At 40.3% G+C, this 15,739-nt stretch overlaps 1 protein-coding gene across 4 annotated transcripts in view; it reads left to right on the top strand.

Annotated features, from left to right (window-relative positions):
- LOC129700133 (spermatogenesis-associated protein 7 homolog) overlaps positions 1-14,790 on the top strand; it is a 78,596-nt gene extending 63,806 nt beyond the window's left edge. For 2 of the 4 annotated variants that reach the window (XM_055640352.1, XM_055640354.1), the window contains 4 exons: positions 2,219-2,272; positions 8,185-8,262; positions 9,843-9,900; positions 12,611-14,790. In XM_055640352.1, the coding sequence (XP_055496327.1) occupies positions 2,219-2,272; positions 8,185-8,262; positions 9,843-9,900; positions 12,611-13,102 (682 nt within the window). In that variant the 3' untranslated portion in view covers positions 13,103-14,790. The remainder of the gene's footprint in view (positions 1-2,218; positions 2,273-8,184; positions 8,263-9,842; positions 9,901-12,610) is intronic. The other 2 variants (XM_055640353.1, XM_055640351.1) reach the window with 2 other exon arrangements.
- The last annotated feature ends 949 nt before the right edge of the window (positions 14,791-15,739 follow it).

The raw sequence follows: 15,739 nt of genomic DNA, 5'->3' as shown, positions 1-15,739 counted from the left end.
CTCTATGGAAAGCAGAAAGGGGAGGAGATGGGAAGATATGGCCAGTGGTAGGATTTCGTTGGAGGTGGCGAAAATGTCGGAGGATTATATGTTGTATGCGACGGCTGGGTGGAAGGTGAGGACAAAGGGGACTCTGTCCTTGTTATAAGTAGCGGATGGGGAGTAAGAACGGAGCTGCGGGATATAGAGGAGACCCTGGTGAGAGCGTCATCTATAATAGAAGAGGGGAACCCCCGTTACCTAAAGAATGAGGACATCTCCGATGCCCTGGTCCGGAACACCTCATCCTGGGTGCAGATGCGGTGTAGACAGAAGAATTGGGAGCAGGGTATAGAGTCCTTACAGGAAGCAGGGTGGGAAGAAGTGTAGTCCTTACAGGAAGGAGGGTTTTATTGTGTTCATTGCTCTGCACCTTGGCAAAAGTAATTATTTGCATCTTGCCAATCTGTTCTGAACATTAGAGGTTTCAATCTGAAGGGGAAGTTCCTGTGACTGGATATAGGCTGTGAGCCGAGCTTCATAAATGTGTCTAGAAATCCATTTTTGTGACCCACGTCTCGGAACTACATGAAATCTTGCACATATTTAGATGAAATATAATTGAGAAGGAAGTCATAAATCGTCAGTGCCAAAAGTTGCACATTAATTAATTAAACTAATTAGATAATGAGATTGGAAAAGTAAGCGCCATCTAGTGTCCAATGCCCATATTACACCATGGGAGCCTATTTCCGTGTTGCAGTCTATTTAAACTATATATTATTATACCATCTATAATATATATATATATATATATATATATATATGTATATATATATGTGTGTGTATATATATATATGTACATATATAATTATGTATAATTGTATTCTATAAAAATAATATAATAAATATAACTGAGGTTTTATTTTAATGAACTGCCGCAGAGGTCCTCTTGAACCAGCCTAATTAATAGGTCAGGGCAGTTCTTTTGGGTTCCCTCATTTACTGAACTGCACTGACTGCCAGTGTGCAGAGTAGAGGCCCGGCCCAAGGCTCACCTCCCGGTGGGAGGCCTGGCCAGACCAGACAGACAGAGCCTAATCCTAACCCTAGCTCTACATTTGTTATTTATCATTTCTATTTACCAGTACACATTATAACATTATAAAGATAAATCAAATGAAAAACAAAATGATCAGCAAGGTTAGCATTACCTTTATCCTTGAAAACCTTGCTATTGCTATTGATGTAACGAGGAGGCAGACATGATCCCAGCATCCTCCCTGCCTAGCGACCATAAAACGAAGAGCGGGATTGGCCAATTTGCGTCTGACCTCAATGTCAAACGTGCATTGATTGGGCAATTACTTCTCAGAAAATTTGAGGTTTTTCTCACATTTCTTAAAAATTGCAGGTTTTGTTCTTGACGAGTTTCAGGTATGATTTATATAATATTTTTACACAATATGTTAAAAATTCAGGTAGTTCTGCGAGTTGGGTCACAAAACTAAACGAAAAAGCTCCTCGGCCCACAGCCTAATAACGGAAATCAACCATTGTGTCTATGTTTTGAAGATCTATTTACCATCAATATACTTAGAACGTAAAAAGATCTTCCTAAAATTCTTGAGTAAAATATGAAATTGGTTTAGGTGGGAGGTTTGTAGGAGACTTAGGGATGAACCAAAAGGTAACAAAATTATATATAAGGATTTTTTGTTCATTAAACGTAAGGACGTATCTACGAGTTGTGAGATTAAATAAAGTTTAGACAATAGACAATAGACAGTAGGTGCAGGAGTAGGCCATGTGGCCCTTCGAGTCAGCACCGCCATTCAATGTGATCATGGCTGATCATCCCCAGAAGTTTGAAAACTTCTTTGAGCTTTATGAATAAACAATAAATTTAATTGCACCTGGGTGTATATTAAAATACATTCGTATAAATCTGTCACAGTCCAGGACAGGCTGAATCTGTGATTACTGTTAATAGGACCACATTTGGAATACTAGTTGTAGTCTTGGTGTCCATATTTAAGAAAGTGTCTAAATATGTTCAAAGCAGTTGAGATGGTTTATCATAATTATCATGTTATCTGAACAGTAAAGATTGGACTTGTTGCTTTTATCACCAGAATTTAGATTTGGGAAACAAAGATCCAAGGGACTATTTTAACTTTTCACGTTACTTTGTTCACCTGATCAGTTTTTTTTTTCTCTTTAAATAAATTGTTTTCAGGTTATCCTCAACAATTAGAATCAAGTCACCAATTATGAGAAAAGTTCAGGCTGAGTAAGTACAGCATTTGATTTAATTATGTTGTAATTTCCAGCAAAACCTTTTTTAATCTGTTACCACACAGAATCCTTGAAGCATTAATTTATTTATTGCTCTTCTGGGAACAGATGCTGATTTTTAAATGTTAATTATTATATTCATGCCAATAATCTTGCAATGATGACAGTTCTTTTCTTTGACAGTTCTTTTCTTGGTATCTTACTAAAACTTGAAAAAGCTTTGTAGGAGCCATTTAAGCGTAAGTTAGTTACTGTTAGTATATTATAGTATTTTGTCTAGATATTTCTAGTTGTATCATTTACAACGCATGGGGGTGGGGTTTTGATAAGTAGATAGGCGTGGATTTTGTAGATGGGCGTGACTTACATTGAACTAAGCGATACGACGGGTAGTCATGTCAGACCGGAGAGAAGACACCGTTTTTACCAGTTTGGATAGTAAGAATGGACAGTTCCCTAGTAAGAATGGGCAGTTCAGTTAGTAAGAACGGACAATGTATACGTTCGCAATCTTCTCTTCATCACCAAAATGTTCTTCAAGTAATCTTCTCGCCTTTCTGGTTACCTGGCTCCTTCTGACAACTTTCTACGTCAAAATTCATGAATGGAACTCTTATGTAAGAGAAGGAACTGCTCAAAGGAAAACATCATTTAAACACCCGAAATTCAGCGAAATTAATGGGCAAGCAAAAAAGCATGAGGTTCATAACCTTAAATGGAGCCTGGCAAATCAAAGTCTGATGTTCAAGAAACAAAATGTAGTATCCGAAAGGAACACGCGTGCAAGCTTCGTAGTTTCTAAGTTTATAGCATGAAGCCCTTCACTGACGGAGATTTTGTGAAAGAATGTTTGATGACAGTTGTGGACATTCTGTGTCCCAAGAAAAATATTTTATTTTCAAATGTCACTCTGCAAGAACAGTTGCACAACAAATAGAAGAAATGTCAGTGGATGTGAAAAACTGTTTAAAGGACTATTGCAAAGATTTCCAGTTCTTTCTAATAGCGCTCGATGAGAGTACAGATACCAAAGACACCGCTCAGCTTGCAGTGTTTGGACGGGGAGTAAATTCAGCTTTCAACACTGTTGAGGAGTTTGTTCAACTGATACCTATGTAGGGTACTACCACAGGAGCAAACATTCTTGAAGCATTGCTCAAGTGTATTACAGACATTGAGCTGGATCTATCTAAGTTAGTATGCGTACCAACTGATGGGGCACCAGCAATGGTTGGAGAAAAGAAAGAGTCCTGGCTCTGCTTCAAAACCACATGGAAGGCCTTGGAATTAACCACAAAATTAAAAAAAACTGCCTAATCCACCAGGAAGCATTGTGTGCCAAGTCTTCAAATTTGAAGGATGTGATGAACGTAGTGGTAAGAGCAGTAAACCTGATATTGTCTCGGGGACTGAACCATCGTCAGTTTCAACAACTTTTGTCAGAAGTAGAGGCCCATTATGGAGACATGCTCTACTTCTGCGACATTCGGTGGCGCAATCGAGGTGCAACGTTAGAAAGAGTATACGCTCTGCGGGAAGAAATAGGAACATTCCTCGAAAATAAAAATGTGAATGCCTCAGAATTTCGTAATCCTAAATGACTTTCAAGTCTAGCATTTCTGGAACATGTGACAGCTCATTTAAACAACCTCAACTTGCAACTTCAGGGAAGAAACCCACTCAGACATCGCTGTCTTCGAAAGAAAACTACAACTGTGGGAATGCCAGCTTGAGAAATCATACAACGCTCATTTCCCTAAACTCCAGGAGACCCAACCGACAGACCAACACATTTGTGACTGTGATACGTGACTGAGTTTTCTTCACGTTTCACTGACATTCGCTCACTCACAAGCGCATTCAGGCTGTTTGCCACTCCATTTGGACATCGAAATTGCACCTAAAAATGTCCAAATGGAACTTATTGAGATGCAGTGCAGCGATGTATTAAGATCTAAATTTAATGCAACGGACATACCTCTACTAGAATTCTACAAGAAATATCTTCTTGCAACTGGTATGTACACTAACTTGGTAGATAATGCAAAAAAAAATGACCAATGTTCTGCTGTACCTACATGTGCGAGCAACTTTTCTCAAAAACGAAATACAAGAAGAGTAAATTAAGAAACCGACTGACTGATGCCCATTTAGATGGCATCTTGCACCTTGCCTCTTCCAGCCTGTCACCTAATATTGAGAGAATGTAGAGCGAAAAACAACACCAAGTGTCACACTGACTGCTATGAGACAAACAAACAGACAGAGGGGTTTTGATTATCCCGGTGAGAGGGCCTGAACATCGGATTGTCGTCACAGTGAGGAATGTTGATTCCACTTTAGTGAATCTTCATCTTAAATTGTGTTAAATGGTTGTGTTAAATCGTTGTTTTTGCGATGTTGATTCCACTGTAGTGTATGCTTATGTTAAATTGTGTTAATGGTTGTGTTAAGTTAAATCGTTGTTTTTGCACTTAGTGTGGCTGTATGGTACGTATTTCACAGCGGCTATTTTTTACCCTGTGGCCTGCGTCTTGGAGACCGACGGTTAGAATGTTAGCCAAGAAAGATAGACTTGGCTATCCCTCAGTATAGCAACATCAAGAACGATGTTGCTGTTTTGAGGGATAGCCAAGTCTATCCCTCATTGCTGGCAGCTGATTTACATTCTCTGGCTGGGTGGCTAGGTCCAGTGTCACCCTTGCAGACACTTTGCTGATGGCGACATTCTACCAGGACTCAGGTCTGGTCCCCAGGGCGGGAAGACAGCAGCTTTCTGCCAGGGCAGCAGGGACAATGGACGTCCATTGGAGTATAGTTGGCCGAGCAATGCCACTCTCATAGCGACTGCTTTGTGGAACCTGCCATGCCTTCAACCCTGGAACTGTGTGAGGTGGGAAGCGTCTGTAAAAGGACAGCGCCGCTGGCAGGGGGGAGAGTTCCTTTCCACAGCGTGTGGGGAGTCTGACCCGGGTCAGCACGGCCTGGGCTGCACAGAGTAGCAAACTTGGTTGGGTCGCCAGGGGTAAAGTTGTGGGGAGGGCAGGAGCCTTGAGAAGGAGGGGGTCGAACAAGCCAGCCACGGTGTCCTTTGGCACAGGCGCAACCGGTGGAGATGGTGGTTGGCAGGTAGCTACAGGGCGGAAGGCTGGCTGCTCCGTCCCGGGCTCTCTCTGTCTCTCTCTCTCTCTCTCCCTGTTATGTGATCTTCTTGAGACAGGACGGCCCAGTCCCTTACACCGGAACTGCACAGCGCAGTGTATAAATAAATATGTCAACGTTTATTTGATGTGGCCCTCCAACCACTCACAGACATGGGACCCGGCCCCTGCGCACAACAAGGTTGCCGAACCCTGTTCTAGAGGACTTACAGCAAACTGTTTCTTAAGTACTAAGAGATAGATCAAGGGACCAGAGTGTCTCTGCAAGCCAGACAGAGAATGGCCAAGGCTTAATCTGGAATCTAAAATGTCTGCTAATGATCCGGAAATCACGCAAGACATCACGGTGAACGTCATTGTCAAAGATCTATTGAGCTCAACAATTACTTATTTCCCTTCTTGGAATAAGCTGAAGACTGGTAGCTTGATTCCTTAAACTAAGGACAATGCTCATGCTGTTGACTCGAAAAAGAAAGGAGATTGCTGAAGGTATCTCTGAAAAAGATCCTGGCAAACTAGAGAAAAGGTTGATAAAAAGATGCAAGTCTTTAAAGCATCATAGTGCGGACAGTGTTTATGTCCTGATGATCTTCTCAAGGCAAAAAAACATAGTTATCTCTTTCTGTCAAGGAAGAGCTATCAACATTAGAAGCTGGTACAACTGGTGTCAAAAGAAGCAGTTATTTGTACAAGCTAGATCCGTTACTGGATGAAGGACTTCTGAGAGTAGGTGGTCGCCTGAATAGACTAGCGATGCCTGAAGAGGCTAAACATCCTTTTATTCTCTTGAAGGACTTTCACATATCAACAGTACTGTTGCGACATATCCATGAACAGAGTGGTCATGGAGGAAGAAATTATATGCTGTCACAACTTCGTAAAAGACACTGGATTGTCAAAGGTAACGGCTGCAAGAAACGTAATAAAAGTCTGTTGTGTGTAGACGACAGCGTGGAAGAGTTGGAGAACAGAAAATGGCAGACTTGCCTCTGGAGAGGATTCTACCTGATAAGCCTCCATTTACAGATGTAGGAGTAGATTACTTTGGTCCTCTAGAGGTCAAGAGAGGACGAAGTCCAGTTAAAAGGTATGGTGTAATTTTCACTTGCATGGCAAGCAGTGAGGTACATCTTGAAGTTGCATTTACACTTTACAGTCTCCTGCGTTGATGCCTTACGAAGATTCATCTGTCAATGAGATCAAGTTTCATCTTTAATATCAGATAATGGCACAAATTTTATCGTAGTTGAAAAAGAATTGAGAGAAGCATTCAATGGCTTAAATCAGAATAAGATCCAGAATGCTATGCTTCAGCAAGGGATAAGGTGGAATTTTAATCCCCCAGCGGGATCTCATCACGGTGGTGTTTGAAAACGATTGATCCGCATGGTTTGAAATGTGCTGTGTTCTGTTCTTAAACAACGTTGTGGATTGCAAACTTTATTTTGTGAAGTTGAAGCAATTTTAAATGATCGACCCATTACCAGGAGTTCTAATGATCCAAGGGACCTGGAAGCACTTACACCAAACCATCTTCTGTTGAAGAGCAAGCCAAAACTACCACCTGGGCTCTTTGTGAAGGAAGATTTGTACATTAAACGCAGATGGAGACAGGTACAAAATATGGCAGACCTTTTTTGGAAATGATGGATACAGGAATATTTACCTGTAATCCAAGAACGACAACGACGGTCGAGGGTAAGAAGAAGTTTTCTTCCAGGTGATATCATTTTGATGGTTGATTAAACTGCACCATGAGGTTCCTGGCTCATGGGCAGAATATTGGAGATCGTCCCAGACGCAAAAGCTTTTGGGTGTACAGTTTGACTTCAGACTAAGAACAACGTCTTGGTGAGACCGATAACCAAGATATGCCTACTTCAAGAAGTGGAAGAAGAGAGAAGAATCACTGAAGTAGTTTGAATGCCTACGTATAGTGCATATTTCTTCTGTTTTTTAATAATGTTAAGCTTTTATAGCTCCTTTCAATGTTTATTGGTAATTGCTTCTTTATATACGTAGAACAATTAAGGGCCAGTGTGCAGGAGCCATTTATGCGTGTTAGTTTTTTTGGGCGTACAGGCGACTTCCGCAAAATTTTCAACATGTCGTAACCTGTCGAAGATTGTCATAGATTGACGTAGGTGTTGTCGTATGTGCTGTCGTAGGTTGTCGCCAGGTGTCGTAGGCGAATTACATTAAAACTAGCCCCTGGCAGTCGCCTAAAGAATCGCCTATGTGTGTGGTGGGTGATGGGTGTGTTCTCTCTCTGTCTCCACTCTGACAGTGGCCGTTCCAGTTGCCAATTTTTCAAGCGACTGCCGGCAACTTGACAGTCACCGACAGTCACCTGAAAAATCGCCTAAGTGGGATAGGCCCATGACATTTTGCTGCTCCCCCCCAACTCTGCTTTGAAAACTGTAAACCCTGCACTCTTCCCCCAGTTCTGAGGAAAGGGCACCGACTCAAAATGTTGACTAGTCTTTCTTTCAACAGGTGATGCTTGACTTGAGTTGTTCCAGCAGGTCCCCTCTGTTTCAGATTCTAGAATCTGTAAGTTTTATTTCTTTTACAGTAAATAATCACACTCAGAATTCAGCCCATGCCCTTCAAGAATTTCAAGAATGTAAATTTTTGTAGGTTTGGTTAATAAAAGTTAGGTTGGCTCCTATATTCTTCCAACTCCCAAATGTTACAACAGAATGTATATGTGAAATATTTATTGTCAATGTCCATTTCTCTCCAGGGAAGAGGAATTAAAGTATCTTGAGTTCATCTCTGATATTACAAGTGAGATATTAACTCGAGGATTATTTTCCAACAGGTATCAATTTAATTTTCACATTGCATGATTAGAGTTATCTTTTTTCAGTTCATTTTATACAACTAGAACCATAGTTGTCATTTATGGTATTAATTAGGATTGTTTCAAGTTGACGTAACCAGGCGGGAAGTTTCTTTCAAAAAACTTGTATTTTTGTAAATAGGTAATTTCAGATCAGAAACATTAGAAAGTACTTGATATACAATTAATTGTTTTCATGGGGAGCTATTACCGGAGTATATGGCATAATAAGTTTAGCAGAAACGATACAGCCTTCCACTTTATACTGTTACTTTCCTTTGTCATCTCACACTCCAAGGTTTTTCATTTCATAGCTTTTGTGAAGATAGGCACATATTCTCCCTTCTTAACTGCCCCATTTACCACCAACCAGATGACCTCAATGCAGGCACACACACGCAGCACCCCTGGGCTCGCACAATGAAAGAAGTTCCCTTTGTTCTATCCATACTTCCCCCCACTCTTTATACTAACTTTCTAGTTTTATTTTTCAAATTAAGTAATGCTTTATGTTGATGATGCATGCCACATTGATAAATAAAGATACCCAAAATAAAATTGACTGAGAAATTAGTGGCTTTAGTTACCTGTGCATACTTCTTTGTGCTCCTCAAACAAGAGGACATGACTTCAGAATTAAGGGACAGAAGTTTAGGGGTAATATGAGGGGGAACTTCTTTACGCAGAGAGTGGTGGCGGTGTGGAATGAGCTCCCAGTGGAAGTGGTGGAGGCAGGTTCATTGGTATCATTTAAAAATAAATTGGATAGGCATTGGATGCAAGGAATGGAGGGTTATACGATGCAGATACTAAGGGGAAAAAAAGCACTTGTAGGGCCATGGCCTGTTTCCGTGCTGTAATTGTTATTAGGTTTGCACGTATAATGAGATACTGTATAAAAGCACAGCCACCGGTGTTAGATTAGGCAACATTTTGAATATATATACAGAACGAGTACCATAAATATCAGGCACACTATATGTTTGGTTAGGCACACTATATGTTTGTCATTGAAAGGAATTGCTGACCTCTGCGCTGACTCACTTTGCAGTGGTGAAGAACACCTCCCCTCCCCAATTTTCATACTTGGTTGTAAGCTCATAGAAATAGACATATTCTAAAGACTTTTAGCTCATTTTACAAACATCTCATAATGTTTTGTTAGTTTGATTAGCACTTTGATAGCACTCTGCATTTATTTTGACCTGGATTATTAACATAATATGCTATCAGTTCAATATTTCTGAGACCTCCATCTGTCTAGTGTTGCAGTATTAATACATCTATCTCATGGAAAGCATTACTTAAAACTTCCAATTTTTGCTATAATTTTTTTACGGAACCCTATATAACTAAATTCAGCACCAATGCAAATAATTTTATTGATAATTAACCTACATTGATAGTTTCTGGTCTATTTTTAACTTGCAAAACATCCATGAATTGTTCAACCTGATTAATCTAAAATCTTGTGACGAAAAGTCAGATTGACTTATTAAATTGACATGTCGAAATGATCTTGTGCATTTCTAACACAAACTATTTAATCTTTTATTCAGGGTTATAGAGAGTATATTTGAGCGTCGAATAGAAGAAAGCAAGCATCGACTAGATGAAGTAAGGACACATTTTCAGGGTTTTGTATTTTCAAAATATTCATGGTTATTTTACAGATAAAGAAATTTGTAGCCTTTAAATGGGATTTCTTTTTTTTCCATATAACAAAAAATGGAGTCCTTCCTAGCATGTGGTTTCCCCTGATATTGATCAGTCTTAGCATTTCAAGTAAGTAGGCAATTTGTCGAAGTGTCCATGTGCCGATATTATATTCTACTTTTTTGTTTGGTTTAGAGAAACAGGCCCTTCGGCCCACTGAGTCCGCACCGACCAGCAATCCCCGCACATTAACACTGTCCTACACACACTAGGGACAATTTACACATACACCAAGCCAATTAACCTACATACCTGTACGTCTTTGGAGGGTGGGAGGAAACCAAAGATGTTGGAGAAAACCCACGCAGTCACTTGGAGAGTGTACAAACTCCGTACAGACAGCACCCATAGCCGGTATCGAACCTGGGTGTCCACTGTGGCCGCCCTTTGAAATAAGTAAAGGCACAAGGCACACAGCATAAACCTTGGTGGGCCATTAAGATTTTAAAATGTATGACTTTTATTTGCCTTTAATAAATACTACACTAAGTGGGACCCGTTGGGTCCCAGCATCACATGGGTGGGCTGGTCCCCCAATATAATATTCCACCTCTCCACCAATTCCAATATTGGTGGTCAGTGGGGGGCTTTCTGGATGGGTGTTGTGGGCCGAATGATGGGTGAAGGGACTGGTTTCCAGAGGGCTAGTATTTCGACAGTGGATTGTCTGTAGCACTGGAAATGGAATTGTTAGGATTTTCTTTATCTATAATTTCCTAAGTATTTTTACCTGAAGATGGCTTATGAAGAAATCCGTATAGATGTTAGGCTTTGCTCGAATTTCCTTCTTTCATACTGATTCCATGAAATCTTTACTTAAATGTGACCTTACTTAAATACAAAATCAAAACCAAAACAACTTTTCTCTATTGACATGATAAATCACACTAGACTAATCCCTTTGCTTGATAACATTGTCTTTGATTCCCACATACCTAAAGGGCCTGTCCCACCAGCATGCGATTGCATGCGTCTAGCGCGACCAAACGGAAGCGGAGTTCGCGCTAAGTTCGCGGTCAGTACGTGCCAAGTACACGGTAAGTACGCGCAAAGTTCGCGTGTGACGTAATTTACGTCAAACTCACCAATCAGCTGGGCAGGAGGCGGGCCGACTGAATTTGGACGTCACACGGTGTCGGGCGGTGACGTCATCGCGCAACGGCACGCCGGGCGGTGACGTCATCGTGCAACGCCACGCGCTAGGCGTACGCCATCAAGACGCTGCGTACGGCGTTGAGACGCTGCGTACGCCCGTTGAGACGTTGCTTACGGCCTCAATGCGGCTGCGGGCCGACAGACCGTTGAAACGCGGGATTTTCGAACAGTCCTAGATTTTTGGAGCCCCGCGCGATGTCGGGACCAGCCCCGCACAACTCCATACGTCTCCGCCGATCGAAGTGGGACCGGCCCTGCGAGGCCGTACGCCTCAAGCGACCACGTTTGGTCGCGCTAGACGCATGCAATCGCATGCTGGTGGGACAGGCCCTTAACCCTCCACTGGGCTGGACATAGAGGATCTATCTCACTGGCCCATGGCATTCCAGATCCCAGCGATAAGGTCTGACGACAATTGAGCTGCAAGTGCTGAATATGCAGGTCCTGACCCTGGAGTAGCTGAAATTCCCTGAAGGAGGGCAAAGTTGCGTATGAGAACTTTAGTCTTCCGTCAAAGCTGTTGTCAGCTAACAATTTTAAAATATCTGAGATGCTGACATGTAAACACTTCCTAAAAGTGAATATTCTTTTTCATTAAGAAAAATAGTGAATTACAAACATGGTCAAGGTAATTGAAAACATTAAACTAAAGCAAAAATAATTTAAATAAAGTTACCTACCTCCCCCTTGCCTCAGATTTCTTTGTCCTTCATCTGTCATGGAGATCACTAGGCGACAGATTCTGTCCCTTGTATGAGCTTTTGCAGAATCTGGGAAATGAATATGTTGGGGAATCCCAGCAAGACTAAACACCCACCATGGAAGTCTAGCAGCAACACTTCAGTCTGCCAGCAAGTCCTACTCTCTCACATATTGCACACATGTATTTACGTCAGTGCCCCGCTTCAGTGTGAATAGCTGAATACTGGCTGTTTTGTTCAAGATTGCTGGCCATGGCTAAGACCACTTGGCCTTATTACTGAATGAACTGAAAAATAACATGTAAAATTTGACTTATTACAGACTCAAAATTGTATTCCTGGTGTTTTATTGCAACCTTGAAGCCTACAGTGTATTTTTGCTTTTGTTAAATGAATCTTAGTGGCATCAGAATGACTTTTAATGAAAATTAAACTTATGTCCGATTTTAAAAAAATGCAAGCAAGATAATTATTTTGAGGATACTTTATTACTACCTACCTACAAATGAAATGTGAAAATTAAATGTAAAATTAAATTATTGCGATGGCACTTTTATTCTAAGTAATAATAAGCAAAGTGCAGGAGGAATTCAACAGGATCAGGTGACATCTGTTTAACACTTTTTGGTGTTATTGAATAATCATTAAATAAATTAATTTTTATTACTTTATCTTATTTATTTGACATTGCTGACAACTCAGCCAGAATAATGAACATTAAACTGACAGTGTGCTTCCTTGTGCCAATTTTATAGCAGAAATTACGATCTATGCTGGATGAGCTAAAAAAAGATTTGGACTGCAAACCAGAAAAAGAACAATGGACCAGTAGTTGTGAAACTCTGTTGGAAGAACCCAAGCTGGTAGAATTAAATAACTGCCATTATTTGGGAAACTGTAAGTTTACTCAGAATTGGATGGAAGATACAGATAAGAAATCTGATAAAGCTTTGGATCATAGGCTGAATGGAATTTTTAGCACTGATGTCTGTTACCTCCAGGATATTACCAGAAACAAACATTGTCATGACATTTGTGGAGAAAATATCAAGCAGGTTCAAGACGTGGAACAAGATCATTGTCTAGATTCAAATTGTACGGATCATTCAGGCCATTTCACAGACTATGCTGCTGATTTCGACAGTGTAGCAGACCTGACAGAGATTGATAATCTTGCAATGTCTCTTCATTCTGTTAACGTTAACGACACTTTGAATCCGGAGATACTTAAGTTCAATCTGAGTTAAGTCAGAAATCAGAAACCACTTTTGATGACAACGTTAATTTGTTGTGTTTGTAATTAATTTTAATTACACATCTGACAGTCATGGATCATAACAGAATTCTTCATCTTTGTTATGTAAATCTGTGTTCGTATTATTAACTTTAACAACACATCATAAGTTTAAGAAGGTGTTTATCTTGAACTGTGCAATATTTTCTGCAACATTTCCATGACCTAATATTTTCTTTTACAGTTACGAAGGCTTTATTACATAATTTTGTGTTTGCCTCGATGAGTGAGCAGTCCAGTTTGTTTTACTTTAAGTACTGTAGACAACTGCCGCACTATAAAATCTACCTCCCACATCTTCTTGACTCTTGTACAACTCTGTTATTATGGGCGAAAGAAGATGATTTCTTTTATTGAAGAAACTAGTACTATTTTATACGATGAACAGCAAAGAGGAGTCTTGAAATCATTCTGTATCTTCAACCTACTTCCTGCAGCCAGGCTGAAATGAAGCACCTGTATTTACAGTCCTGGTTCAAATTTGCATTGCTCTTCTATGTGATTCGGTACATTGGTCTGCCAATTACATTTAATTTCAGATACTTTATTATAAAGGACATTAAATAAATACTTAAATGTAGTAATAATTCTAAAATATACTATATGTTCAACTGAAGTGCCCTATGATCATGAATTCATTAAGTACAGATACAGAACAATTGGCATGATTTAATACTTCTGTATGCTCTGTTTTTATTTCACAATTGCTGATTTAAGACAGTTTGAGAGTGAAGATCATTGAGAACTTGGGTGATAATGTAGCTACTTGTTTGACACCTGTTGAGGTATTCTGGCAGCCAGAGCCCTTTAGGTAACATTTGAGGACTGAAACCGATTCAAAAGAAAGAGAGGTGAATTTATTCACAATGGTAGAAAAGAGAAGTGGACGATTTTAACAGTGGGATTAAAAATCATGAAAGATCTGGAATTTTCAATATCTGATACATTGGTAACGATGTATCAGGTTTCTGGTTTATGAAAGAATCAGTGGCAACATGAGTCATTACTTTTTACAATCCAAAGGGTTTGTATTTGGAATAAATATTTGGAGAAAATAATTGAACTAAATGGACCAAATGCTCCCTTTCTCTGTTGCAAAATTATACCACGCTATGATTCTGTAAGGACCCTTGTGAAATAATAAAACCATTAATTTATATTTGTATTCATCATATCGGATATTAGAACCTCATGATATTGCAGTGGAGGACTTTCTGCAGAGAACATTCACTATAATTGGGATCATCTGCATTTGTGAATTAAAATATGGGGCAACAAGAGATGATTAATAAATGCTAATAAAATATGCAGGTGTTCCATGTTTTTGGGTTAATATGGCAATTCAGTTGAATGTAGTTCCTCTTCGTTATAGTTATTTCTCAATGTAAATTATTTTAAATTGTATATATGTGCTAATGTATTATTTTGTGTGAGTAAAAAGAATATATTTTACATAGTATTCTCAAACTATCGGTTAGTAATCTCTGTATTATTAACATATTGATGAAAGCTATAATTAGCAAAATGAAAACAATTATGTTGGAAATATGATGATGTAATATAGTTCTAAAGTTGAATAGGACATTTATGAACTTTAATATAAAATAAAGTCTATGAACATGTTTTTATATATTTCTCACTGGTTTGAAAAAAATATTTCCTCTTCCTCGTTCTTACAGAGAGGTGGCCACCATGAAGACAAGTGCTCGGTTCAAATTAAATAGACAATATCAATTGGGAATAGACACAAAATGCTGGAGTAACTCAGTGGGACAGCCAGCATCTCTGGAGAGAAGGAATGGATGATGTTTCAGGGTCGATACCCTTCTTCAGACTGATGTCAGGGGAGTGGGCGTTACAGAGATAAAATGTAGGCGTAGACAGTAAGACTGGTCGGAGAACTGGAAAGGGGGGGGATGGAGAAATGGAAAACAAGGGCTATTTGAGGTTAGAGAAGTAATTGTTCATACTGCTGGGGTGTAAGCTACCCAAGCAAAATATGAGGTGCTGTTTCTCCTATTTGTGCTGGGCCTCACTCTGACAATGGAGGAGGCCCAGAACAGAAAGATCAGTGGAGAGGGAGTTAAAGTATTGAGAACTTTAACTCCCTCTCCACTGACGATCAGGTAGGTTTAGGCGGACTGAGCGGAGGTTTTCAGTGAAACAATCGCCGAGCCTGCGTTTGGTCCACACCTGAAACTGCGGATACAATAGATGAGGTTGGAGAAGATGCAAGTGAACCTCTGCCTCACCTGAAAAGACTGTCAGGATCCTTGGACGGTGTCAAGGGGGGAGGTATTGGAATAGGTGTTACATCCCCTGCTGTTGCAGGGGAAAGTAACTGGGGAGGGGGTGGTTTGGGTGGGAAGGGACGAGTTGACCAGGGAGTTGCGGAGGGAACGGTCTCTGCGGAAAGCGGGAACGGGTGGAGATGGGAAGATGTGGCCAGTAGTGGGATCCTGTTGGAGGTGGCGAAAATATCGGAGGATTATGTGCTGTACGCAACGGCTGATGGGGTGGAAGATGAGGACAAGGGAGATTCTGTCCTTGTTACGAATGGGGGAGAGGGAGCAAAAACGGAGCTGCGAGA

Source organism: Leucoraja erinacea, chromosome 9, assembly GCF_028641065.1.
Source record: "Leucoraja erinacea ecotype New England chromosome 9, Leri_hhj_1, whole genome shotgun sequence".
Taxonomy (NCBI): Eukaryota; Metazoa; Chordata; class Chondrichthyes; order Rajiformes; family Rajidae; genus Leucoraja; species Leucoraja erinaceus.
Note: the sequence above shows the minus strand (reverse complement) of the source record. Positions and strands in the feature narration are given on the sequence as shown.